Genomic DNA, 12,181 nt, shown 5'->3' with positions numbered 1-12,181 from the left:
TAGCTCCAGCAAGCTGTCGGTCACAGTTGCCACTGGGTGTAAATACAGCAGCTGTGTACGCATCTCTCCAAGTGCATTAAATGCACCATAGCTGCAGAGTTTCTCTATTAATCTCTCTTCCATTCTTCCACTTCTAGTTCCTTTTCTTACTGCCTTTAACTTGTTAGTCTTTTGTCATGACTTAAATAATTTCCTATTAGAAGAGCTTTTTAAATAGGTTCTGGATATGAAGATTATCAGAAAATGCTCCTCTCGTTCTGCATGGAAGGGTAATAGCAAAATGCGTCTTCACAGCCTGATGCAGCTTTTCTGATAGTTTAGTTCAGGTTTATATCATCTCTTTGGTGACGTTACTGAGCATTTCTCATTCAGTCCTGTCCTCAGTTATTTGTGACTTTCTGGAACCATGCATTTCAGCGCAAACTTCTCACCGTAGCTGCCTAGGTACTTGTGGCAATGTCTGTACACGCACTGTGTAAGCGTTCAGCCCTGTGCCACTCTAGTGACCTCTGCTCTTAAGCATCTTTGGTATTAGGTGCCTGACACCAGTTGTGGTGCTGACCTTTAGATGTCAGGCATACTCTTCTTGCTATGACAAACCAAACCAGAAGCCATCAAAAAACTCACTTTAACAGTTCTTGGTAGAAACTTTGGCTTAGTTCCCTCGGAAGTGTTCTCCACGGTGAACAGGACTCTTCTGTAACTGTTGAATCTGGGTTATTGCATGTCTTTCTGGGTTTGGATACAGAGGAGGAGTAGAGTCCCGCATCCTCTCAAAGTCCCCTCGCAGATGGTCGGACCTTGCCGGGAGGCGACGTTTTGCGCGGCTTGGGTAGCAGGGATGCAGGCAGGGTGATTAGGACTGAAGATGGGACTGATAGGAAGTTAAATAGCAGCGGACTCAAAGCCAAACGTTAGGACTCGCTGAGCCAATAGGCCAGGAATGAGGGGGTGGAAAGGGACTGGAGTCTAAAGGGCGTGTGGGGAGGTGATGGTTGTATGAAAGCTGCATTGGAGAAAGAGCTCATTGAAAGGGGAGATCCCTGCTGAAGGGGTAGTAGGGTTGTGGCTGGGCAAGGAGGCTGAGAATTTGAGGAAAAATGTATGTTTGAAAAAGGTGGAAGTGGGGAAGAAATAATATTGGCACAGCGTTAGGAATGGAGGTGTATCTTGGCATGGTACTGTAAGTATATCATTTTGTAGCATCTGACACTTCATAAACATGTTGTGTGAACAAGTTTTAGCTGCAGAAGGTTTAAAATGCCAGTTTCCTGGTAACTGTGGAGGTTTAGGTAACATTCAGACAGAATTTTGTGTTCCTTTCTGGCCCAGAATCCAAAACAATAAGCTGTAGGAAAATGAAACAAGCAAATATGTCAGTAGAGTAGTGGAAGAAAAATCTTGTGCCATGCATCTGTCTTTTACCATTGGTCTCAGTATCCAGCCTAATTAGTAATTACTAATTGATAACAAAAGTGGAGGTTATATATTGGAGTTTATAGCCAAAATTGTGGTATACTTACTGAGCTAACAAGATTAAATCTGAACTATTACAGGACTCTTACAAGCTTCAGTGATTTTCTTTTGTTTAACTTAGTCCCTGAAACAAGATTACCTCTTGTTCAAAGAGTTTCTTTTAGTGTTAAAGCCAGCTTTAGTCAAAGCAATTACCTAAAATAGATCTTGAAAATAAAATATTGCTGTACATAACTCATTGACATAACTTTTAAAAAGTGGAAATTATAAGTGGCTTGAATAAGGACTATATTGATAATAACACAAGTAGTAATGCATTGAAAGAAAAGATACATACTACACATATTAAACCCTAATGGGACAGCAAATAACTAGTACCCTTTGTTGGAATAGGAATCAATCAGTGCTGCTGTGTAACTTCTGTAAATTTGCCAGCTGAATTCCTTTTCTGGAAATTTTATCACAGGATTATAATTAATGTGTTGCACAAGGCTGTCTGTTTTGCCAGTCAGGTGTGCTACGTAGCACCTGCCTGGGCAGTGCCTGCTGGAGGGAGGGAGTGCTTTGGGGCACAGGCTGCATGGCACTGCATCTGCCCCTGTGCTGTTTTCTTTCCCAACGAGTCCCTTGATCTGCTGCCCCTCAAAATATTGGTGGTGTCTCTCCACCTGTTGTAATACAGTGATTGAAGGTCAGACTTTAAAATTATTTCTGTATGTATAGCTGAGACACACCAGCTCTGGCAACTGTTGCTGGCTTCAGAGAGTAGAGTATTAGCTAAGATGCAATCAATATCAAGGTATCTGACCTTTTTTTTTTTTAAAAAAAGAAAAAAACCCATGGAATAAAATAGTTAATGCCCAGGGTGTGGGATCATGGCACTGGCCCTTTTCTGTGAAAAGGGGACAAAGTCTGATAACAGTCAATGCAGCAACCTTGGCTGAAGTGGGACGTCACAGCTACATTCTAAGTAATGGAAGAGCAACATAAATGCACCGTGTATGAGAGAAAGCAAATCCAGTCACGGTTCAGAAGTAGGAGACAGTCCGCATTCAGGCAGGTGCATGCTTACTTCTGACAAAGCCTCTGACAGCTAACCTATTAATTTCATTTTTGCTACCACAAAATGGCTGTCCCTCTTATAGGGGGAAGGCTAAAGGACCTGGCCAAGCAGTTGGAAAAGATGAGGACGAAAGTACTGTTGCTATTCTAATGTAAGCTTGCCAATACTACTTCAGTAGTTGAATAAGCCTGGTTGAATCTATTGCATTATTAACTTACTTTCACATGAATCCTTAAAATGCTGTCACAAACATTAGTCCTTTAGCAGGAAGCGCTCTTGAATTTAAAAACAATGCTTAAAGAGAAACAGTTATATGCAAGTTGAGCACTCCTGTGTGTTCTGCAGGAGGAAACTGAAGCTTTCCAAAAGTCAAGAACAAAGATGCAGCCTAACGGTATATGCTGAAATCGCAGCTGATTCCTCTGTTAAGAGACTCTTTGGTGTTGGGGCTTACAGTAGGAAGGGATATATTTACAACAACATTGTACATAGCTCTTTAACCCAGCAGGCTGCCACTTCTAACAGAAAATTGGTTTTTTGCCAACACATTCATGGTACATAGGTAGACATGGAGAAAGGAAAGGCAGAGTAAATAACTTATATTTCAAATAAGCCAGAAGAGTAGCACACCTATAGGGAAACATAGTTAGGTGGCTTTCTCTATGCTTATCTTCTGAAATTACATGAGTGACTTCTGATCATATCTTTTTATGTGCAAGTGATTTGTTTTAGAATAACTTTAATTTAATGTGAAGTTGCTTTTCATTCTGGCGTGGACATCATCCAGGTAATACTTGCAAGCCCTAGTCTTTTAGGTCCTAATTGGACTTTGGACAACAGACCATAGATGGCATGATAATGGATAGCTATCGATGATGACTTTTGCTGACACTGTTCTTTATCTATGTCCCTTACAAAGCCAACTGATGTGCCTGAGATGTTAGGTGTGTAGCAGATGTTTTATTTTAGCCAGCTCGCTGTGCTAGAAGGGTGACTGTGATTATAAGACTTTCACTCTTTTCAGAGTGTATTAAGTCTACTGAAAAGACGAGCAGAAAAAGTCAGACTTTCCACTACTGTTCCTGAACTTTCTTCAGTTAAAAGTGAAAAGATTACTTAACGTTTGTATGGTGTAATAAGATGCTAATATAAAGAAATGTGGGTTGTAACTTTTTATTAAATCTCAAGTGACTCAAGTTACTCAGTTCAGGTTTATCTAAAGCAACCAGATTTTCCGTAATGTTTTTGTATTATTTAAATAGTACTAAAAGAATATTGTCAGCTGTTAATTTTTCATCGGGACATACTGAAACTACCTAGTCAGGAATAACATGCTGTATGCATTTGAGTGGTGTTTGTTGGTCTGTATCTGGAAAGCTTTTATCTCTTAATATCTTGTTTCCTAATCCTGTTGCTCTATCCAGTAACATTTCATAGCTCTGTCCACAGCTGAAAGAGACTTTGATCTTGACCATGTAGAAAATTTTGTACTACGTTTCCCACAGATGCGATTTCTGTTCTCTCTTACTGCTTTCTCTGTCAGTTTTTATATTTGTATGGCTTGAAATTTTTAGCTTAAAGGTGCCTACATAAATTTTTGTAAAACTGAACTATGTGACAGACTTTTGAGAATGCTGCCTCCCTTTATAAGCTGCCTTTTGCCTTTTATTGCTTTTATGATTTTTTCATTCTAATAGCCAGTGGCCCTATTTGTGGACATTTTTGTTTTCACTTGGTATTTTAGTTTTGAGCATGATTGTAGTGAAGCAAACTGTACGTAATCCATAGGTTTACTGCTCTTCATCCCATATATCTTAAGTAAACTTATGTTGGCCATAGTGTCTACCTTCAGAGTTATTTTTGGTAGTTTGAGGAGGTTCTGTGGAATTGTGGCTGTTTCTTGAATGGTATTTTCCAAAGGATGTATCACATCTGAGATTTTTTTAATCTGATTTCACTGGGGAAGGATGGGGTTTTTAGCTTTCAAGGCTTGAGAAGCTTACTATCACAGTCTGCTGGTGCTTTCCGCCACCCGCATTTTTAAGTGGAAATGTTCTGAAGAAGGGGGAAGTATGCATTGAACTGCTTTTGTCTTAACAGAGGACATCAGGGTTGGTTGCACATGTGCCATGTTACGGTTCTGTCACATTTTCAAAAAGGACTATAATTCCTTTAAAAAAAAATGTACTGTTCTCTTAAATTTAAGACTATAAAGACAAGCTACAAAAGTGCCGTTGGTATGGAAGTGCACTCCTATGATCATTGCTGTTCATGATGGCCCTCACCAGTGCTCCAAAACAATGTGTGTGCATCAGTGCTAGCTAGCAATTTCCAAAGGGATTTGAGTAATAATGTCAGGGAAATGGATGAAAATACACTATAAAATTTGGCTTCAGGCATCTATATTTCAGATTTTCCCTGATCCCTGTATAGAACAAAAGCATAAATACAAAAATACAGCCAATAGCCCTTCATGTCTGAAATGTCTAATATAGCCTTGAAAAACAATTGTGAAAAGGATGTGCTTCTATCTGGCTCCCCACCCTCCTTCCAGGGGAACAGGGAGAGGCACTTCTTGTCCAAATTAAGAGATGCAACGACTTCCTGTATGACTGCCACAATATAGATTCGTCTGCACTAGTTTTCTTTGGCAAGCAAAAGATTTTTTCTTCTTTCAGAAAAGACCCTTTAGCTGTTTGAATCTCCTTTGTTATAGGTTTTAACCTGAGCTTTGTTAAGCTGAGAGTGCTTAAAAAGATCTTTTGTTTTGTTTCTAGCTAATATGTTAAACTGGATATTTTTCGTGCTAGATCTCTTGCTGAAATCTCATGGTCTGTGCTGAAGAACTCGCTTCTTTTAAAAGGAGAAAATTATGGGACACTTCATTTGAATTGCTCTTATAAACTGTAATGTTTTCAGAGTTATTATGCAAGTAAATTGTTTGTTTATGTCTTGAAAAATCACTGTTTATCCCAACCATTTTTAGTAGCCAAAGATTCTTACATTCTTGGCATTTGAAAGGGTAAATATATTTGTATTATGAGATACATTTAGCTCTAAATTTCTAAAGTCCTTTAATGATATTACCAGTGTATCAGACTAAACTGCCTGTTTCCAGTTGTGTAAACAGAAATGTCTTTCATCAGTTTCAGTTGCTGTACTGTGAAGTTATCTTCTGTGTTGCATTTTGTGCCTTTTGTACATAGCTCTGTGTGGGTTTGGGCTGTTCAGGATACATTACAGCATCAGAAAGGACAAAAGAGATTTGCATACTGTTGAATTCAGACATCTGGCATTTGCCATTTCTGTTACTCTTCCTTTATACCATTAATACCTGTTTAGCTGTCAACTTGAGTGCATCATGTTTGCAAAACCGTTTGTTTCTCTGTGAATTTGAATGCACTTCCTTGTAGACAAAATTTGCATACATAAAAAGCTGATGTTGGCTGCTGGGGTTTTACAAGATCAGCTTTTAATACTGTCCTTTTTTTACAGTAGCCTGCACATGGCAGATAACTCTGAAATCTTGTTTTCATAGCCTCCTTTGTTTAGTTGTATTTCCCACTGCAGTGGTATTTATGACTGTGTTAGAAAGAAAAAAAAGTTACATTCCCCAGAATGACTGATAAACAGCTGTTTTGTAAATGCCTATAGCACATGAACCATATTCTAATGTTTTTCAGCCTGTAGGCAGGTATTGATTCAAATGTGAATTCATTGTTCTAGCTGCACTAGAGTTAAAAATAGCTTGTGTTAGTGAGCTTAATTCTCAGGCATATAGTCACAGCTTTAAATGTGTAAGACTTGGGGTTTTTTAAGACTTTTTTTTTATAAGAATACAGTTATCTTTAAGCTTTATAAATGTGAGGATAGTGGCTTCCTAGTGCATAACAGTTGAGTAATTCAGCAAAACTTGGAGTTAGTTTTTTCTTTTTTGCCTCTTTGAACAAATTGCCATCTGTGTAAATGTATTTCCCATTTCAGTTGCAGATCGCCTGGGCTGTGACCCTCGAACACGTTTCCAAGTTCCACCAAACACCAAGCAGTGGATTGCTTTATTACAGCGAGGAAACTGTACATTTAGAGAGAAAATACTGCGAGCAGCTTCACATAATGCCACAGCTGTGGTCATTTACAACAATATATCCAGTGAAGAACCTGTCACAATGACTCATCAAGGTAAATAAAACATGATCTCTTTCACTATAATTCTTTTTTGCCCAAGTACTCTTTTGCCATATAAACTATTGCTAAAGAGCTCTTGGCAGCACACAGATGCTATTTGAAATAGCCTGTTCTCTGATGATTACCTGTATGCAATATAGCAAAATAAGCCAATAATTCTGAAAAGTTATTTTCCTTCAGCGTACATTTTATCCAATGTGGAACACTTTCCTCTGTGGTGGGAGTATCGGTGTTTTGGAGTGCAGAAGTATCTGTAAGATCTTAGGAGCAGTCTGTCTCAAACCTTTCTGAAGAAGAAAAGCTAATGTATAATGGAAGGTCTAGAATTTTACAAAGCACCTGTACCTGCAGAATTTTTATAGTAGTGTGTCTTCAACTGGCTGTTATGGTGGGGACTTTCAAATGTTAACAGTTATATCAGGATCTGAGCTTGCATGCTTTTTTTAATGACAGTTCACAGAGGGTTCTCTTTCTATGATATGTCTTTGAGTGCCATACAGGAATCAACAAAACTTAGTGATTTGGAGAGCAGTTGCCTCCAAATTGTCTAGAAATAGACTATTGCTGGTTTAGAATAATGCTGAAAATCTGGATTTCTACAGATTTCTACTTTTTTTAGGGCTATCTGTCTAAAATTGTGCTGTCACTAGTGAGTTACTTTAGCCAGTGGGAGCCTCATTTGTAAACATTTTCCTTGGTAAAAAATGATTATCACAATTCTGATAACTACATTGTTCATTTTCCCAGAAGGTTTTCTGAATTTGGAATTATTTAGCTTAATCAGAAAAGGCATATATCTATATTTGATGGCTGTACTGCTGACTGGGTTTTTTTCTTTTTCGTAGAATATCTTCAGTCCCTTTTCTTTAAGCATAGGGTGTTGCTTGGAAACTGGAATTTCCTAATTATTGCTCTGCATATTGTCATACAATTAGAATTGAATTCTTTTACTAAGGTCCTACAGTTGCTTCTTTCTTTCTTTTTACAAGGTTAATGTCTTGTGGCTGCTTCTGGTTTAGTGGCGTTTGACCTTGCCATTTCTATATACCACAGGAATTTTCCAGGGAGATTTTGACCCCTGTGTAGCAATTCAAAGCCTGTTGACAATCCATTTTTGTCTTGGGTATCTTCCTTAGACGCTTTTGCAAATAATCTGCAGGTAAAAAGTCCCATATTCTAGTGAAATGCTTTTTACCACCTTCCTTTCGTGGTTTTTTTTTTGTCACTTTTCTCTCTACTGATGTAGTACCCTCCTAAACCTTCAGCTCTGGTCTCCCTTTGAAATACCTGTAAGATTGTAAGGTCTGCAGTCTGTTTAGCAATGGTTTGTGACTTCTTTGGCCTGGAATGCCGTATCGTGCCAGAAAAAAAGGCTACCAATAACAACACAGCTCCAGTGTTGTTTGCTCTAATACGTGTTAAACCATATAATGAGTTTGATTATAATTTTAGGTTCTGGTAGATTGCAATGATGTCTCAAGTTATAAAACATGAGAGCTGCTGTGGGTAGAAAGGTGTCTTCTAAGCTAGCCAGGCAACTGTTTGGATACTTGGATATTTGGGAAAAAGCTAATACTGTCTTCAGCATGTTGACTTCCAAATATTTACTCTTACTCATGGCAAGCTTTAAAAAAATGTTAATAACTGGAGATGATGCATATTTTATCTTTGAGATGCTGTCTTTTAGCTGCATGTACTCAGTCACTGGTGTACTGGAATCTCTGTCACTGATTTGGGCTGTAGGCCCTATCTCAAAATTAATATTGGACTTGCAGTGTTCAAACTACGCAACAGACTAAAAGTAATTAGAACTGAAGTACCACTTTAGCACCACAGTGTAATGAAGAGGAATGTCGCTCCACAGCTTTTGTTTTGATTGCATTATGGTCATGTAAAGGATCTCTTTAGCAATCTGTGCTTTGCAGAGCTTCCTATAAATAACTTCCTGCTTGCTTGATGTAGGAACTGCAAGTGTGTGTAACTGAGATGTAGACTAGTCCTTTGGTGTTAGCCTCAGCGCAGGGACAGGTTGGAATCCAGCATTCCCCCTCAGTGAGAATAATTCCAAGTGGGATATAGATTCACAAACCTACGCTTATGTGATGAGCCTATTCAAACAAATGTTGTGTGTAAAGCAGTCTTAAACACATTCAAGGTACTCTCTGGTCTTCCTTTTCCTGCTGTTTCAGCCGTTACCACTGCCTGCATGCTTTTTAGGTGGTGAATGACCACATCATCTGCTAATTAGATATTCTAGTACATCTCTTCAGTATTTTCTATCCCTAAATGTTGGAGAGGAGTTGACCCTGTGTATTTGACAGCTGTTCTGCTGCTGTTTCAGTGAAGTATGTGTTAAATAGAGTTGATATAAAGTGAAAGTTCAGGTGAGCCACTAAGTTGGTCTTATTTCCATACGATGTCTAGTGCTGTGCAGTATTCCTTTATTCTTTTAAAAATGGATTCTTCACAAGACAGTTTTGCAAATGTATTACGATGACCAGGTTCATGGCTCTACATTTTCTTTCCATAGATAGGTGAAAATAGACCTCGTGTCATTTTATATCACTGTAACATAATTTTTATGCTGCTGTGTACCAAAGCTTAGGAATATTCTGTCTTCCTGATGAAGCAGAGAGGAAAGCGGCAACTGCTGATAATGCACACTCTGTGAACTGCATGCTTTCCTACTTTGATATTCTCATGAATTCCAATCACCAGCTTGGGCAACGTCTGTGCTAAAAATAAGTCAAATATTATATGGATTTATGGATGTTGCCTACCTGCAGAGAGGTGATTCCCTATGAAAATAACTCAGTAAGCAGTTCTCACCTATGGGATTAATATTTTATCCAAGTTATTTTATGCTTGAATACACATTTGAAAATATTAGTCTTATGGAAATTTGTTCTTAGCAGAATATGAATTCCTTCTGGTGGCTGGATAACAACTGTCACTCTTGAATCAGTCTATCATCACCACGTCAAATGAAGTTTCTATTGCTAATATCAGAATTTGTTTTTTCTTGTGTGATAGTCCACTAAGCCTCTGCCCCTTTGACTTCAAGTTGAGTTCTAAAACTCAAGTAGGTGTTGACCTTAAGGAGTTGGTGAACTTTTTACATTAACAGATGTACATATATATATATTTGCAACATTATTTTCTTTGTGTATATCCTTGTATGTCTTACTGTGTGCATGTAAAATAAATTTTTTACACATTCTTGTAGATGTCCTCTATCAACCTAAGTGAAGGACATCTTTCCCAGCATAGGTTATGTTAGACTATGATATCACTGGCAGGAAGGCAGTTTTATGAGTGGTTTTGCTTGCTACTTCTGTTAAAGCAGAACAAATATTGTCTAATGTAAAAAAGAGCCTGTGTGGTAAGAGAAAATATGTAGTAGCTGTCTCCTTTATTATCAATTATGGGAATAGGAAGGAAATGCAGATAAAATAGCATTTTAATTCTTTTTTTGTTTGTGTGTGGTAAAGACAGTCTTGTCAAATACAAAATAGTTAAATTTGTTAATGAACTTCTCTATTAAAATCTAGACTTTTATTTGGATTTATAGAAAAGAATATAAGCCAAAGAAGCCTCTAAAGTTAAAATTTCATGCTCAGAATTTATGGAACAAATATAGACAGGAAAAGACAAATATAGAAGAAAAGAGTGTCAAAATGAAGTTGCTGGATTCTAATAACTACTGTTTATCAGTGCTGAAGAAATTTCCTGAAGTATTTAACTTCTAATGTAACACCTTTTCCAGAGGATTTACCTGATACAGGTAGATCTTTTAAAGTCTTTAGAACAAGCTGTAGACATTTTATCAGGATCAATCTTCATTGTACTTCTGAAGAAACGATGCATTCGTTTTCTGCAAGAAGGTTTTTCTGTTCTGTGATGTGCACAGAAGGTGATGTTCTCCTGCTGTAGTACTGTGGGAGAGCTGCCCAATGCAGGCTCCCAGAAAGAGTTTCCTTTCCAGGGGAGGATTTCTGATGGCCCTGTATTCGCTTAAAAAGCACACTAGCACGGGAAGCAAGGTCTGTACTTGCTTTGAACTCTGATAAAACTGCATGTATTTTATGTGGATTGTTTTAGGTCACTGGGTCAGAGGCAGGAGGGACAGGAAGTAATTTGAAGTTGTTGCCATCTAACGGCTATTTCATGTTCTTGCCCTAATTCGGGGTGGGTGGAGGAGACTGCAGAGATCTCGCAGTCTCCACTGTTGTGGCACTCTCGCTGCGTGCAGCACATCTCTTCCTCTGCTGCTTGCCTTTTTCTCACAAATGTCTCTTAATGTAAATGTAAGCTGAACCCATGCATGAAAGCTATGGCAGGGTGCATTGCAGATTATTTTGCACAAACGTGTGCTGATTAATATTTCAGCCCTATACCAAAACCACTGCAAAACTTTCCCTGGATTACTGAGGCCTACTTTTAAGCCACAGCTCAAAACTAATTTTATTGTATATTACAATATTGTTACTAGAATTGATTATTATTAATTTACCCTGGAATATTAGTGAAAAAGGAGGAGAGATGAGTCATTGAAGTTGAAGCTTTAAAACGCAAAACAATCAATAGTCTAACCATAGTTTACATATCTTTGATCATTTTATATTGTTTATTGTTTATATTTGCTAATTGAAAATGTGGGGAACAAATGCCAACAGCACTGTAGTTAATCCTGTTTCCCACTGCATTTCTTGGAGGTGTATCCATCAGGAAAATCTGTCACACAGTAGATGGAGGTGTCTGACACTTAACAAGACATGGAGAGGAGTGTGTTTGAAGCACAGATTCTGGACCATAAGGAAGCACTTGTCTCTTCAAGACAAGCCAGGGAAACCCCTTTACAAAGCTAACATAGCCTCGGTGCCTTGCAGAACTTCTTACCAGTGTTTCTGCGTGGTGTATGCCTCATCCACAACTGAAATAACAGCAGTTAGGCTCACTTTTCCTCAGCCAGCCGAAAGGGTAATTAGTTCTGTGACTGTGAAAAGGCCCACGGGACTGTTAGTGACTGTAAGTAATTACATTCTTTTTCTTATCCAAAGTCTGAGGTCCAGCAGCAGAGTAATTCCCAAAATCTATGGATTCAGTGGAATCAAATTTATGATATTAATCTGTGAATATGCTATTCATGAAGCTCTAAAAATATTTTGTAGTGTCCTTGGGTAAGGCTCTCTTGCCATTTCTTTCATGCCTTGCTGAATTTGTTTGGAATGACTGTCCAGATTGATGGATCTGTATGGAAGTTGTCTGTAGATAGAAGAAAATACATGAGCATGACAGATTACCCTTCTTAGAAATCCCTGGGTTTTTTAGCTCCAACTTCTATTAGTGGGAATATGAACTGCTATCCAGAAACAGCAAAATGGAAGCCACCTACTAGCACTTGGTCACACTGCAGAATGCAAGATTACAGAGACTTTCAGTTATCAAAATCCAAGT

At 38.3% G+C, this 12,181-nt stretch overlaps 1 protein-coding gene across 1 annotated transcript in view; it reads left to right on the top strand.

The window, feature by feature from the left end:
• RNF130 (ring finger protein 130) overlaps positions 1 to 12,181 on the top strand; it is a 43,179-nt gene that overhangs the window by 3,855 nt on the left and 27,143 nt on the right. Inside the window, exon 2 of the mRNA XM_075057016.1 lies at positions 6,524 to 6,718. Within this exon, the coding sequence (XP_074913117.1) occupies positions 6,524 to 6,718 (195 nt within the window). The remainder of the gene's footprint in view (positions 1 to 6,523; positions 6,719 to 12,181) is intronic.

The sequence above is a fragment of the Buteo buteo genome, chromosome 24, assembly GCF_964188355.1.
Source record: "Buteo buteo chromosome 24, bButBut1.hap1.1, whole genome shotgun sequence".
NCBI lineage: Eukaryota > Metazoa > Chordata > Aves > Accipitriformes > Accipitridae > Buteo > Buteo buteo.
This window is presented reverse-complemented; position numbering and strand designations above follow the sequence as displayed.